The sequence below is a fragment of the Pseudopipra pipra genome, chromosome 9 (genome assembly GCF_036250125.1).
Source record: "Pseudopipra pipra isolate bDixPip1 chromosome 9, bDixPip1.hap1, whole genome shotgun sequence".
In the NCBI taxonomy this organism is placed as follows: Eukaryota; Metazoa; Chordata; class Aves; order Passeriformes; family Pipridae; genus Pseudopipra; species Pseudopipra pipra.
The window spans coordinates 19,997,419-20,013,912 of NC_087557.1; the positions used below are offsets into that span (position 1 = coordinate 19,997,419).

General features: G+C 39.5%; 1 protein-coding gene across 19 annotated transcripts in view; it reads right to left on the reverse strand.

Annotated features, from left to right (window-relative positions):
- NFIA (nuclear factor I A) overlaps window positions 1-16,494 on the reverse strand; it is a 411,656-nt gene that overhangs the window by 39,128 nt on the left and 356,034 nt on the right. For 12 of the 19 annotated variants that reach the window (XM_064665044.1, XM_064665045.1, XM_064665042.1 and 9 more), the window contains 2 exons: window positions 14,656-14,784; window positions 1,739-1,917 (listed from right to left, as the gene is read on the reverse strand). In XM_064665044.1, coding sequence (XP_064521114.1) covers window positions 1,739-1,917; window positions 14,656-14,784 — 308 coding nt within the window. The remainder of the gene's footprint in view (window positions 1-1,738; window positions 1,918-14,655; window positions 14,785-16,494) is intronic. The other 7 variants (XM_064665048.1, XM_064665053.1, XM_064665055.1 and 4 more) reach the window with 3 other exon arrangements.

The following is a 16,494-nucleotide window of genomic DNA, read 5'->3' on the forward strand; positions in this document are numbered from 1 at the left end:
TAAATGTAACTCAGCCTGGACACTTGAAAACCATACAGATAGATGCCAAATACCATTACAAAGAGAAAGTAGGACAGGCTGTGAATCAGGTGTTCCATTTTAGTGACAAAAATGATGAGATCATTTTCGACAGCACTGTGCAAATTGATCTTACTGCAGTTCTTCTGGCACTGAGCATTGGCTTTTCCATTGATGATAAAAGCTCAGCTTTAAACACAGATCCATATTCTAAGTACTGCTAAAGAAAATAATATTTTAATTCCTGTTATGGTTTCCATTAGCCTGAATTACTGGGGACAAAATACTCATCCTGGCAAAGCACTTGGGACCTTATTTTCATTTCACCTGTTTTGGCACTGACAAAAAGCCTTAAAGTTGTGGAGGTGCAAATCACACTTGTGGTAGAGCAAAAATGGTTGAGGGCATAAATAAGACTCAAATTCATCTGCATTTAACTTAACAGCACTCCCACAGACTTCAAAGACTGCAGTTACTAGTGTTTGCAGCAAGAAGCAATCCTTCAGGGATATTTATTTTTCCAACATCCAGCACCTTTAATAAACTGATATATTAGTGACATCTCTCAAACACTATCTTGTCTCCCAATTAGGTCCCTTTCCTGCCAAGAAGACCCCTGCTGCATGTTCATTGTGAGTGTGCTAACAGTTCATAATGCTGAATGGTTTGGGATAAATTAAGCAAATGAATACTCAAGGAAAAAGAAAAGCACTGTATTGATTTGTTGTCTAGACATAAATGTATCTGCTAACATATTGCAGACATTATTCAAAGCCAGGACTAGATGGAATAAGTAGAGTCAGTTTTTCTGCTGGGGAAAGGAAAACACTGAGAACAATGCAGCTTATAAAATAAATGTAATAAATTAGATGCTAATAATTAAACTAATTCTCATTAACACTTTCAGTTGTACGTATGTCAGGAGAGAAACAGTAATTTTGCCAGTTATTACTTCATTGGCTGGAAAAAGTTACATGCATTACATTTCATTAAATATTCAGAGCACTATTTTAGATTTGATTTACATAAAATTTATAAATTCTGTATTCAATTGGAATGCTATTTCAATAATAGCAAGATGATTCACTTTATTTGATTAAAAAAATGAAAATGGTTATTTGAAGCTTTGGAACTCTGCTTAATTTTTCATAGAGATAAGGGGAAAAGATAACTGCTTACAGAAATAACAAACCATAATAAACTGTACTTTTAACATCTTGAGTTCAAGTACTGGTCAACTTGATCTAAAGTGCTATAAGGCAGTATTTTTTTTTTAATGAACTTAGCTGATCTGAAACATCTGTTTCTCACCCTCCCTTTTCCTGCTCCATCCCCCCCACTCTCCCCTGAACTTCAAAAATAATTAATAAAAATTATTCTGCCTTCATATTTGGTTAACCCTGGTTGCACAAGGGTTACAACATATGCAGCAACGTCATTTGTGGGGGGACCCAGAAGGTCACTGTAGCACCAGCTTCTCTGACAGTTTAAGCTAATTTTACCACAATGTGGTCGAGTGGTTTTTTGGGGAGGTTTCATGTTGTTTTTTAAAATACTTTTGCAGTAGCAGCATATTTTTAATTTTTTTTTTTCCTTCCAGCAACTATTCCAGGTGTGCTTCTGCACGCAACATACTGTTAAAATAACCCCATAAATAATCCCATGGTTAATTTTTTACATAGGACAAACACTTCTGAAGAAAGAAAAACGGCTTCCTTACATTTAGGAACCCCACCTGTCCAGCCTGCTGACCAGCGTCGGGGCAGACAAGTTGGACAAACTCTTTCAGAGTCTCCTGAGGATGATAGCGGATTGCTGGGTGTGAGAAGTATGGCCCAGGCTGTTGAATAATGGGTGATGTTGGAAAATGAAGAGTCGATGGTGTTGCATGTGGACTTGCTATAGGAAAGAAAACAAAGACGTTATATAGAGTTTTGCCTTCGGAAAATAAAACAGTTTAAATCTACTATTTTTTTATTTTTAGTCTTTCTTTCTTTTATTTTTTTTTTAATGTACAGTATTTTTTATACATCGGATCTTCACAATTAATATATTAGACCACATTGTGTCCTACACTCACTCCATCTACATCTTGGAAGCAAATGGAGCCAGACATTTTGAAGGATTTTCTGTATTTTTAGTGGACACGTATAAAGGATACAGCAGTCCTTTGTGAGACTGAAAACTATTCATCACCTTAAGAGCAGCCCTCATCAATCAGGCAATAAAAATATGGGAGATTAGGGTTGATTTAATTGACATTTCATGTAACTTGGATTTGCACATATGAATCCATTTTATATTATATATAAATGGTCGATAATTTAAAGATGGTCTAACATTTCTTGTTGTTGGGGGTTTTTTCCCACCTCAGTTTAGAAACATTTATTTTAAGTAACGTGTTTTCATCTAATGAACATGCACAAAGTGGCGAGATCGTTTGGAAAACTACATTTACATTTCCCCTGAATAATGTTAGCCTCAAATCTTCAGCAAGACCCCAGCTTGCATTCAGGGATGAAGTTTAATTTGGTGAATTTATGGGCCAACAAGCCAGCTGGAAAATGTACTCCAGAGAAGGTGCAGAGGTGTGATGTACACAAGCCCATTGGCAATGACCGATTTTACCCTCAGCTGATTTCAGCAGAACTACAAGTGCAGCTGAAGAGCCTTCTGCTCTCCTGCATTATGTGACACCTTTGCCCAGTTCCTTGGCCTTCAAAATGTATGGAGTTGGACCCTTGGTAGTCAGCAGTGTTTTCCACTGTTGTCACCATGAGGTAGCAAGTGCTGCCACTTACAGTGCCATGAATTGTCCCTTTCCCCTCCAAAATGAGAATTCACTCTTCTTTTAGAATGACCAATTAATCTGGTGTGCACAAGGTCATCTGTAAATCACAGTTTATTTCTCACCAAACAGTCATTGTTATGTTCCTGTTGTTCCCTTGGCATGTTATCCTAGGAATCTTTGAGGGGTGTCCATGTGCATAGACTGCACTTGTACAACACATAACCAATTAGATAAAGGCTATGCAGGGGAGGGAATATCCTACAGAAACTCATGTGTTGGCTTTGAAGTACATTAAATATACAAGAGGGAAAAAAAAAGCCTTTGGCACTTCCAGAAAAATTGGAGAGATGCAGGAAAGTTGACTAAAATCAAACAGAAATGAGCAAACATTCATTTCATGATGAATGTTATGAAAAACCTTCAGTTAAATAAAAGCTAAAATCTGCTTCTTACTCTTGTTCATTGCCAGTTTAATAATATGACACTTTATTAATAATTTTTTTCTTAAGCATTATTAAACCATTAGCAAACTCAAGAGCCTGAAGATGTGGATAAAACATGCACTCTGAGACAGCAGCAAGGAAACTACTGCATTACCCTGTAAACATTCATTAAGGGTTGGCTGGGCAGCACTTCTGTGCTCTTCCTTCTCCATGATGGGATAGGAATGATTGCTTTGATGCCACCCCCAAAAAGAGCTGCACTCATGCCGGGGGTGCTGGTATGGGATGGATGTGAAGGTCTCGCTCTTGCCATGAAAAGCACTCCTGTATCCATGTTAACCCCACAAATCTGCTCCCCTTAGTACTGCTCACAACAGAGAGAGAAACACACACTAAATGTGTGCTAATAAATGGGAAAACGCCACGGAAAGCAAGCATAGAGATGAGGAGCCAAAAGACACGCAGCCTTCAGCTGTCTCTGGTGGAAGCAGATGGATATCCAGAGAAACTCCTTGGAAAGCACGGGCTATACCTATCTTATAACACCTAGATATCGTGACATGTGGGCTGAGCTGAAAAACAGTGTCTTCCCACAGCTGTGCCAGGTCTGCAACGCTGCACTTGGGAAAAGGAAACAAGAAGCAGCATATCCCACACTCCTCGTTATGGAAATGTTGACAGCTATTCCATGGCCAAGGCAAACACCTGTCTACCCAGCCTGTTCAACCTGTCTGCACATCTGGGCTTATCTCCTGTGTTTTTTACAAACCTTGTTAATTATTTCTTATTCACTTTTAAGACAAATAGTTTTGTTTGAGTTTGCATCTTAAATCACAGTATATTTGAAAACTCTTCAGATAAAGAACCCAAATCTTCAAAGGAAGAAATAAAGGCTGTTTTCCTGTCCCCAAACTCCTGGGAGAGGCTGTAACTTTGAAGTGTGCTATTAAAGGTAGAGATAATGGGGAATTCCCCTTAGGAACTCTGGGTGTCTACCATGGAGCCAATTATTAGAGTCAACAGAGAACTAAGCAGAACTAACGGTGTCTAAGGAGTTGTTCATCTTATCCCAAAACAGACCCCTACCTTTGACTGGACTTCACTGACCACACTGACTGGCTCACTGGTGGATGTGCAAGGAGCCCACTGGTACTCCTCTGAGGTAGATACCTCCAGTCTATGTACACACCTTCATTTAGGTGAATCCTACCTAAAGTGGCAGCCTCTGATCTCACCTACACCAACCCCTGAGGTGGAACCACTTTAATGACACTCACGTCAGAGCCACTTCAGAGGTATGAAGATACCATAACCTATTCCAGGAAACAACAGTCATTTTAGAGCTCCTCAAAACATTTTGCCAGGAATATTGCTTCAACTGAAGCTGTCAGCAAGTGTTTTGATGACTACAACAAAATTTTTATTATCATACAATATTTCTATCTTTTTTTAATATTAAATATATTCTTCCTCTCTTTCTTCCTATCTCCTTTTGTAGTTTCCCCTTTCCTTGTGTGTCAAATGGAATATGAAGGATGAAGATAAAAGTGAGAAATAAAAATTTATGTGGCAAACATCTAATTCCGTAAAAAAATAGACTGGGATTTTAAAAATATTTTTTAAAAATTTCCTTTTAGTATCAGCTCTTTTGAAATTGTTATGCAACTGCACTGTCGTTCATACATATCTGGGAACAAACTCATTCCTATTCTTTCTCTGGATGAAAAGGAGATAGGCCTGAGATCACACTGTATTTAGCTTTTCCAAGGTGTGGGTCTTCATTTAATAATTTGATTTGCTCTAAGAAAGATAAAAGAAATATTTACTGGCATGTAAGTAGTGAGTCTTTCTCTGTTGCCTTGACTTCCTCAGCATGTGAGGGTAGAAAACAAAGTGGAAATCACGTCTCACTGATCTTCCCAAAGAGAGAGAAAAGAAAAATGAATGCAGAAATAAGCAGTAATAATTCAGCAAAGCAAAGTGCTGCAAAAAGGAGAAAGTGGTTCCTCTTCAGAGTCTTGGCCAACTCCTCAGCACAGCTGAGGGCTTTCTGCTGACCACAGGAAGGACTGGGGGAAGGAAACCAGACCAAATAGCCATCAGTCCCCAGTCTGTGCCATACAGTGACATGGAGGGGTCATTTTCTTCTTGGCATAAGAAGTAATGAGTGGAATACAGATCTCCAAAAGGTTTGTTTTTGCAGCTTCTGACTGGGAAATACCAAATTTCTCAAGAGGCAAAAGGAGGGGCTGTTTGGTGAGAGGAAAAATCCACTACTATTAAACTGATCAACATTACAAATGTGCCTGCCTGATACTAGAGAGAGGGAATTAAATGCTTAAGTCTAAAAACTGCTGGCCCAGATACAGACCATTACTCCGATGGTTGTGTTGTGGTCAGCAACTCTGGTGAGTGCAAAACTGGCTGCTCAAACAAGTTCTGAGCACAGAACACAACCATGTTTCCAAATATAGGAATCCCCACAAATATTTTGAATCAGTTAAAGCATGAGAGGTAATACAGAACAGGTTGCTATTTTCCTTATTTGCCTCTAAAATGCCATGATTTTCAGAAACTCTTAACAAAAATGATAGTCATTAATTCCAAAAACCACACCTACGCTGATGCAAATGGTCCTGTGTATGAGAAGAGGCTCCTACTACTTCTTACGGAATATTACAAGTCTTAATCAGTGATTGTAAATTCTTTGAGATCTTCAAATGGAAGATAAAATAGGTCTTTGTCTATTATTTATTTACTTATTGACTTATTATTTATGTATCCCTAAGCAGCTCCATCCTGCCAAACCATATTTCTCCTGGCGTCTTTCAGCCTGTGACATTTATATTTTATTATTGACCTCAGTAAATGACATAAAATATAAGTTCTACAACCTATGAAAAGATGTGTATTCCAGAGCAGAACTTCATTTTACCTGCTGTAGGTACAGAGGAGTTGGACTATCTGGTGTCATTAAATCTGTTATTTTGTGTGGGGGTTGAAGGCAGGAGTTATCCTTCCATCTCAAGGCAAGCATAAATATTTCAAAGCACACATGATTCTAATTCCATTGAAGCTCGTCTGAAACATCCCAGACTTTTTATTGAAAATGAGATGATAATGTATGGTGGCCTGCAACAGATATACCAGTATTTTAAAACTACGGCTATTGGGCCAAGTAATTATGCAGTACAGCTGTTGTGTGCTATACTGGATTCTTCAGTGTTTTATGAGCTTGTGGTGCTGTGCAGCACAGAAGTCAGAGGGTTTTTCAGAACGCTGAATTCAAATGTCTGATTATGCAGGTCTGTCTTGTCTTTTCCCTTCTTGATTTGTAGTAGCCAATAACAAAATAAGTAATGGATAAAATAAGCTTCACTTATTGATTAGGTGAGCACTGCATATGGCTGAGGCTATGAAGAAGTGCCAAAATTGTGAATTTTGTTCAACTGAGTGATCAGATAATAAAAAATAAGTTAATTTGAAACAGGTTATAGTTTTCTTCAGATATTTAGTACTCTGGAACAAAGGAGCAGTCCTGATAAAGAGGAATGAGATCTTTGTTCCCAGGGAGTGCTCACTGATGTGGTAAAAGGATGTTGGGATCGCACCTGCAGTGCTCAGATTTCTCCACCAGCACAGCCCAACATATGGGGGGACATATTGGTCCATCCACCTTCCATCTCCTCTTCCAAAAAGCCTTGCCAACCCCTTCAAGTCCAGATGACTGGATAAAATTGCTTTCTTCATAAAGTTGTTTGAAGCCTTTGCAAGGGTCACTTAGTGTTGCTCAGGAAAAGGCTACCATCGCCCTGCACCCCTTGCCTGCTCTAAGGAGGGCTGGGAATCAAAATCACTGTTCCTTCATAGGCCCATGGTCCATCAGACCAGGAGAACAGTGCATCAGCTTCACTAGGGCACAGTGCTCAGATATCTCCTCTATAAAGTGATAATTAAGTTTACTAATACTTCATTAAACATTGATCAGCCTTCCTAGAAATAGTAACATTAGAATCATAATGAAACAGGATCGTTTTTATCAGCTTGTTTTTGAGGCCATTATAATTGGCTTCATTACAATTAAGAAAGTATTTTTTTAAAAGTCATTTCCCTGGAAATGTTAGAGAACAGTTTGTTCTGCTAGTGGTTTCCACGTCAGGCTTCTAAGTTGCTTTAACTCCCTGTGTGCTGTAAGCTTTTTCCTACCATTCCAGTGTTGCCATTATGCGAGATATATCCCACCCTTTGTACCCCAAAGGTACTTATTCTGAAAATTGACCATATTAGAGTACTAATTGGCTAAGCCACCATGCTGGCTGATGTGAAATGCTTTCAAACACCATGAAACAGCTGTGTTTATCGGAAATATGAAGAGTGACTTTTTAATAAGGAGATCTGGCAATAATCCAAATTTGTTGAAAGGAACTTACACTTCTGTGTATAACACAATACAAGAGGTAAAGAATGGAAGCCTAAAACAATAGCTTTAAGCCCCCAGATTTTGGTGATGAAAGCAGTTACCCAAACAAGAAAAAAAAATAATTAAGAAACTTGGGCTGGGATTTGCAGAGGTCCTGAGAGAATTCATTAACTGCTTTTGAATTTCAATGGGAGCTGTGTCCCTATAACTCTTTCAAAGGTTTCTGAAAGTCCTCATTTTTCTTACTGCCCATTAGGGACAGATTTTAGGGTGATAAATGTAGAGAAATAGCTTACTCAGGTTAGCAAGAACTTGCCTTTACCTAAATACTGAGCTGCTGAGGGTAAGATGACCAGTCCTAGGATCAGCCCTTTGAAGGGAATTCACAGCACTGGAAAACTTAAATATTGTTTAAGTCCCATAATGGTGCAAAGGGGTTGTTTGGCAACATGTCTGTTGGGGCTATGGATGAGCTAAATTCAAACTGATCCTGTGTCACATTCCCATTTGCACTGACAAGGCTGAGAAATCATGGGGCTGTAGAACAAAAATAGGCTTTACTCTCTTAGCATGGGTAAAATTTAGATATCGCTGATATTTGCTCCCACAGGTAGACAAACACAGATGAAAAATTTAAAATATAGTATACACAGCTGACCAATGCAAGAGATATACAAATACCCTAAATAGGATTGATGGAGGAGCTGTTCCTGTCCATGAACATCAAAAAGAAGGGCTGAATTGTAGAATATCCATCTCTCAGCTCCAGAAGTCAAGTGCAGGTGGTCAGCTAAGCACTGTTGAAAAAACAGACCCATGGTATCCCCAAATCAGGGCTGGCTCTCAGCCCCTTTCTGCTGCTCTGAGTGGTACAAGGCACCTGGACCCTTTGTTCAGAAACACTCTTTCTGTAAGAAATTTTGCAGTAGCAAGTGGGAGGCAGAAGTACATTTTGCCAAGGCCCACAGAGTTCCTTGCAAAAGGAAAATATGCTGAAAGCTGTGTTTGAGCTCAGGGTTGAGCTCTGGACTGCTGAGTAGTACAGGCTGCATTTGAAAACCTGTAGAGCTGAACTGAGCACTTGTTCCAGATTCTGGCATGGGCAGGGGGCCAGTTAAGTTTGCTATTTTGAGCAGATTGTTTTAAAACATGTCAGAATTCTACTGCCTTTGAGAGATCAGAATACTATAGAATTGATTACATCGGGACAGAAATAAAACTCATACCTATAGAAAGCACTCCTCCCTTACAAGACTATAGCTAGGGGTCAAAAACCCCCTAATTTAACGTATTCATAGAATTCCCACATCACATCAAATGCTGTCAACTTGTGCATATTATTATTGCTTTTAATACACATGATGTATTCTCATATATTCTCATCATAAGATAAAAACTACTGCTAGGAAAATATATCATGTCTTTCTTATAATGAAATGCAGTTGATAAGTTTACAATAGAAATGTAAATTCTCTTAAAAACTGCAACCTTTATGTGTGTGATGATATAATTCTGCTTTGATACTAAAAAGGGCATGGTAATGGAATCTGTGACTTTGGAGTGATATATTGCTGTTAAGTTAATAGGACTCCACATTCCCATTTCTAATATCAGTGTTTTTTCCCCCCTTTCATTCTGTAGATGGTAAGCTGATACTACATAAACATTGTTAAAGCTATAGTTCCACGCTACAGTAATTCACTTAACTTTAACATGATTTATGGTTCTGTCAATAAAGGAGGTTGAAAATCCAGAGCTCTGATGCTTAAACATGGGTCCCATATTTAAAGCAATAATGTGCTTTTTGTGTGTGTCTGAAGCTAGAAGAATTTAGCATAACGCAGAGATAAAAATATTATAGTTCACTGCACTGTTTAAAGCATATAGTTTAACTTCACGGATACATCAAAGAGAGCGAAGAAACTGAAGTCAGTGTCAGTAAAAGCATGGGCAAAACACTCTGTTCCTGCAGCACTTTATTTTTATATAATTTTTTAGGGATGCATGAAATCCTATTAGTATTTTTAACACTCCCCTTTTTTCGTTCTTTTGCTCAGTTAGATCAGCTCCTTTTGTCAGGATGAGTTTAAATCTGGGTCCACTGTGTTAATCACCCCCCTTTCTTCTTTCTGGCACTTACCCTCCAGGCATTTTGCCTCTTTAGGAGATTAAGCGACCAAGTCATCTTGTTGCTCTAACATGTCCTCACTGGAGCAACATATTAACACAACTCTACTGCAAAAGAGCCCTCTTTAGAAGTTTGCTGCAGGGATGACAAATTAACCCAGCATGGTGTCCCACACATCTATCTCAGTACAAATTATTAGTGTAATAGAGCTTTTAGTTATGCATTTATCTAGTAATTATTGAATGGTTATACAAAATGAAGCTGAGCAATCACGGCCCTTTATGAGGCGGGCTCGGTGGGTGGTCTTATAGTTAATTTAGGATAGGACTGTCTAAGCAGTTCACTCACACACAAATTAGCTGAACAGCCTGCTCCTTTAAATATTTCCTATGTCACAGGCTAACTCTTTACAATACAACAAAGGTAGAGTTTTAATTACACGGTTCCTGACTTTTGTTTAGCTGAAGCTTTAACCGTTTGCAAACCTCCCTCCCTGTCCTCCCTGCCTGGGCATTGCAGTCGGTGGCAATTTGGGGATCGTGTCATTGCTAAACCCTGACCTTGAGGCCATCTGTTAGAAACTGCTTTTCCTTCAACACCACATTATTGCAAACTGAGTGGAGAAAATCAAAATCTTCTCCTACACAGTCAGTTATCCTGACATTGTAAACTGCAACATGTAAACTCATCTGATGGGCAGCATTGTGCTATTTATGGCTTCACCCCAACTTTCTCACCCTTGTGGTGTGACTCTCTCCTCTTTTGGCTATCTGACATTACCATCCCTTGATCTGAGGTGTCTGCATCAAAATGAAGTTGCACCACTTTGTTTTTGTCAAAATTCAAAGGAAAGTAGAAGGTTACACCAGTCTGCCAGCTGACAGCACCGAGGAGCAGCCACTGAGAGTTGTACAGAACAGGATATTACAAAATGTCTTTTTACACTGTGCAGCAGGAATTATCACTTTGATTCACTTGAAGCTGGTTGACAGGACAGCGAACAGGCACTGATACTTTGGTGACCCAGTCGAGAATTTAGATAGAGAAGGGCACAATATCTTTCCAGATATGTGACATAAAGTTTTTGCCACTTTGGCATGAACAGAGAGTACTGTCCTGCAGTGTTTCCCTGGCAGCCCTTGTCCTGATAAAAGTCTCAGTGGCGATGGTAATTATGGAGAAATTAATATAATGGAAACCAGTCCACTGGTTGACTTTCATTCCTTCTTCTTTCTGCTCACACACCCACTTCCTCGGATTCTTCCCTTTGTGCTGTATTTCTTGCCTCTTGTAATTGTGTTTCTCCTTCATTTATCTTCCTAACATACCATCTCATTGTTATTTTTTTTTCTTTACTTGCCTTTTTTTCCTTGCTTTTTGGCTTGCAGGATCCACACTGTCATATTCTGTGGAAATGCTTGAATGCTCTGCAGCACAGGCTGCTGTACATCCTGGGTTTACAAGATCGTGGTCAATTTAACTTTTAGCTCCAGATATAAAGTCACTAGAGTGTAAGTAGCAATACATGGAAGCCTAAAACCACTTATGTAAATACTGCTGTCACCCATGGTATTTAAATCCTTCACTGTCTGGTAAAGAGTTCAAGTGGTCTGGGAAATTTTGTGAGGTGCCAGCAATACACTATGGCTTTGCAATGCTGGAGTGCTGTGGTGAATTACACTGACCACCAAATAATCTAATTTGCAGGTAACAAAAGTATGCTGCGTAGGAGTAAGAGATTTGAGTGCTTGAATGTATTTGAAATAAATTCTAAAACTGATAGTGATGCTAAAGCCACCCTATAGGTGATCAATTTACCATCTGCCAGGCACTGAGTCCTAACCACGCTGGTCCAGAGAAGACATATGGTGCATTCATAGAGTCATGCCCAAAAAACTGCCATCATCAAGTGAGGCTCCATGAATCACTTTGCTAGCTTAGCACCAAAGAAACTTGGATCTTGCCACCATCTGTTGGAACTACTGAGGAGTCACTGAAGCATTGGCATCCATGCGCCAGCACTCGCTGCACATCTGGTCCGTTGGTCAGCCAGCTCGGATCCTCTCTGCTGGCTACTGCCCAGCTGGGCCGAGCACTGGCAGCAGCACCAGTGCAGAGAGGAGCTAGTGCACAGCCCTCCACAACACAGAGCATCCAGACAATTTAATGAGAGCAGAGGTTTTCCAACTGGTTCATTGGATGGAGCATCTCAGAGCTAAGAAATCCTCTTAAGGATCTACTCCTCCTCCAAGGAAGTTTTGTTTCCAGAATGACTCACTTTGGGGATGACTGGGAAGGGCATTCAGTATCCTGGGATACCCCAGCATATGATGTGCACTGTATTCTAAGGGATGTTTGAAAGCGTGTGAAAGATTCGGGAATATTCCTGAGAAGTTATAAATCACTGGTTGTCAATGACAACACCTGCCATGAATAGTCTACAGCTTCTTCTCTGCTATTTTGATCATGCTTTACAAATGCATCTCATACACACATCCAAGTGATAAACTTGCACATATGAACATGAGAAGGATATCGAACCTTCTTGTGATTGTTTGGTTGGCTGAGGAGCTTACTCTGATGGTGACCTACTTACTCACAACTCTCCTCTCTCTGAAATCTCTCTGAAGATTGAAGATTAAATCCTGCTCTTAGTTTTCTGAAGACCCCTCGGAATGACCTGCCACTGACCATTTACATAATGCACCTGTATCCAAAGAGAATGTAACATATGTGTGCTATATCATTTCTGCAGAGGCACAACTTACAGTAACTACTGGTGGATATGAATCGCTGAATTATATCCTCTTATACTATTGCATTATACTCTTTATGCTGCCACTTCTGATACCTGAAAAGCTTCTCTCTTGTGCTTACTGTCCCTAAAGTACACTGGAGGCAATGGGATAAAGAACAAAGCTGGATTTGCAGGAAATAATCCATCTCAGTATATTACCCTTTACTAACAGAACGATCATTGTAGCAGAGAAATAAACACAGCCAGTGTGCTTGGAAGAATACTGAGAAGGAATGTCCAAAAAGAACAAAGAATGAAGTCTGAGAGAAGACTTTTCCAGGATGATGACACTTAAAGAAATTCAGAGGGATTTTTTCCTGAAAATCTGTGAGACTTTGTGAACAATCATAAAATAGAAGATGTTGAAGAAGAACAGTTTTGGTTAACCTGTTAGGAACCATGATGATTAAAAACTGTGCTACTTCTTTATGGAGTTAGTAAAGACATCTCCTTCCAAACAAACAAAATTTGGGACTGTAATAATTGTATTTGCTCTTTCAACTTCTGGCTGCCATTGAATGTTCTTCTCACGTAGCCGATGGATATCCGCCAGTGCACAGAAAAAGTCTTGTGAAAACAGACTGTAGATGAGATTTAAACAAGGCCTCACCAGTGAGATATTTCCTCTCTCAACCACACAAAAATCCGAAACACAGAGGGTCTAAACAGGGGCAGACAGAGGCAGTCAATGATCTTAAAAAATTAGTGGGAGGTAAAACATAGCTAAATAAAGGAAGGCCTATTAACTAATCAATCAACAACCCGAATCTAAAAGGCTGAACTTCTAAAAGACAGGAATTCGGAGTCAGCTGATGTGCACTGAATAGAATGTTAATGGAAGCTTCATATTATTCATACTTATATCACCAATTAGCAAGCCTTTTAAAAGAAGATATATTTGCCAGATAGCTCGGATCCAAATTTCAAGGGAAATCTGTACAGAGCTTAGATGCCTAAACATCTTCTGAGGATCTAGGTGTGTGTCTAAGGGTAATGAATAATTTTAATGGATTAACCACAACAAATCAAACTATAATAAGTAGATTTAACAAAGCACAAAACTCCATGAAGTACAAGTCTGATCTTGCTTCAACTCTGTGCAATTTCACCACTTCTCACCACATCACCTGGACTGTGCAGACAAAGAGGCTCCTCCTAGTTTAAGCTGCCCTCAGTAAAACCACGCTGATGCCAAATAGACATTTCCAAATAATTTCTAGGATGAATTGCTAATATGCCTTTTTATGCTTCACCATTCGACCAATTCCTTAATAATCTTCTCTAAATGAAACAAAATTTTATAGCAGAAAGAAACATGTCACAACCATTCATTCCTATTTTTTGTATCTTCCAAAGAGGTTTGTAAGAGGATTCATTCATTTGTGTCTCTTACTGTGCCCAAGTGAGTTCTTTTTCAAATGTGAACTGAGAATTACATTTAGTTTTCTAGGCTAAATGCAAATGCATCTTTCTAACAAAAATGTATAAGCACATCTAGACCCAGAGGACATCTCTTGGAAAGTCCGTCAGAAGAGTACTGGGAGGAAAACCAGCCAAAGCATTGAAGGAATCAACTTCAAAGGAGTCCCCTAACAAGGCGGTTCTTCGGCACACTGACACCAACAGCACGAGAATAAACGACTGGCAGAAGGAAAGCCACAGTGCTGGAAGACAGGCGAGGGTCAGAAGTGATGGATGGGTCCCTGTCTCAAGCAGTTGGACTGAATCAACGTGATGAATGGTCACAAGCAGAAGACACTCTCTGCAACACATCCTGTCCCTTTCCCCACCCTCTTCAAATAAAACCCCAAGCCCCCAGAAACCAGTGCTTCCACCTTAGGCGCTTTCGAGTGGTCATCAGGAACCTGCCTAAAGAGCCCAGCCTAACAAAACCAAACTCTAGACACCTAAATCCTCTGGGTTCTCAAGGTTCTGAGCGCAGCCTCTCTCTGGGCAGGTCACAGGTGGTGATGGCTTTCCATGGAGAGGCGCTGGGATGGACACTGGGTGCTGTGGCACATGTTTAAGCTGCCTGGGGGCTCTTGGGTAAAGCCTCACCTCTGGGTCCTGTAATGACAGGTCGATGGTGCTGTGTGAAAGCCGTTCCAAGGGAGGAGGTCTGCGAAGGCGAGGGACTGCTGAAACCAGACTTCTCTGACTTCTTTAATGTAGTTGGCGATGGCATTCCTGGCAAGAATGATTGATAAGTGCAATTTAATAATGCTAGGTCATGGAACGACAGCCTATGCATTGTGAAAGGGGGTGCAGAAGCAGCTAGACACACTTAAAGGACAAACAAAGCGAACACAACAGCAAGCTGAAAGCTCACTTTTATTTGTGGTCTTTTGGAAGGCAGAAGCAGCCATGGTTTGCTCTGAGCCATGAGTACTAAAAGGCAGCCATATTTTTCTTATAAATCTGAAATATGGATAGGATGCAGCTTATTATTGCTACCGAAACCTACTCTGCTTTATTTTTAGAAATGGGTAATAGCTGGAGCATTTGGATTTTTACAGGCTTTTTATGAGTTCTGTCTTTCACTCGTTGGTTTAGTAGATTATTGCAAATGGATCTTTTAAATGTGCTGCACGACTCAAGGCACAACTAGAGAATGAAGTTTTCTGAGTTCAAATTCTGCCTCCCCTTACTCTCTTGACTTCAAAGGTATTTGAAAGTAATATATTTATGTGCTTCTCTTTTGCTTTCAATTTTTTTTTAAAGGGTGAATGGTATTTTTGTCTTGATATTAAAAGCCGCACTAGAATTATTTCAGAGTTGTATAATGCCCTTGAACTATATCAAAGGCTTCCAACGAAAATCAGAGTTAAGTTGTCACTGGGTGAAACCTCTGCCATGGACAGGCAGAAATGGTGTGATGCTAATCTGACCAGTTTGGTATTAGAATAACTCCTGTTGATGCCATGTCAAGCCATTGGCATCAAAGAAATTATTGGAATTAATATATTTCAACAGGTTTTTAAAATCTAAGATTTTTCTTTGTATGGTTGATGCTTGGATAAAAGAATATCACAGTATATAGATGAAAAGTATGAATGTGTCAGTACTAGTCTCTATATTTTTATAGCTCTAGAGGCGTCTGGTTATTCTGATTATCTGCACATTTTCTGAAAACTCCTAATTTCCAGTATGTTCAGATCATCAGGCATTTTGCACATCTGTAGGTATATAACAAAGGTGCGGAATGGTTGAGATTTCAGGTGCAAAAGCAAAATATCAGATAATGTGGAAGTTGAACTTCCACTAGCAAAGTCATTCTGCTTTATTTCCAACTTTGTATTTTATAGAACTTAATTGTTACAAAGTAAAGAGAGAGGCCTGGACAATATTATCTCTGGGCAATATTATTAACTTTATATTTAATAACACTAGTTTTATAGTCCCTGGGATGTTGATTGCAATAAGCAGGAGCCTTCTTGTACTTTATATGCTGCACTGCTGGGTCTTAATGGTTTCAGTGAGGCTTTGCAGTTTATATTTCTGAAAGTTAAATAAAGTAAGGGAATGGTTCGAGTTCCAGTGTTGTACTTGAAGCTTTTTCCCTCAAAACTGTTTGCTACAGGGTTTGCTGTCGTGGTGGCTTTTTCCTCACAGCAGGAAAGGTTACAGACTTAACCTTTTAAAAATCAAAGTTTAGAACTGACTATTGTGCAAGAAAAATATTGGGCTGGGTTTGGTTTTTTTCTTCATATTGGTCTTAAGGACTTTGGAGTAGGGACAAAAGAAAAGATTGGTTCAGTCGAGGGGGAAGAGAGAAAAGGAGACTGAACTAAGGTGTCTTGATGAAATATTCCAATGCAGCCTGATGAATTTCTGCTCCAATAGCATGTTTGGATGTAACAGTTATTGAATGTCTATATTCAGGAGAAGGACACTCAA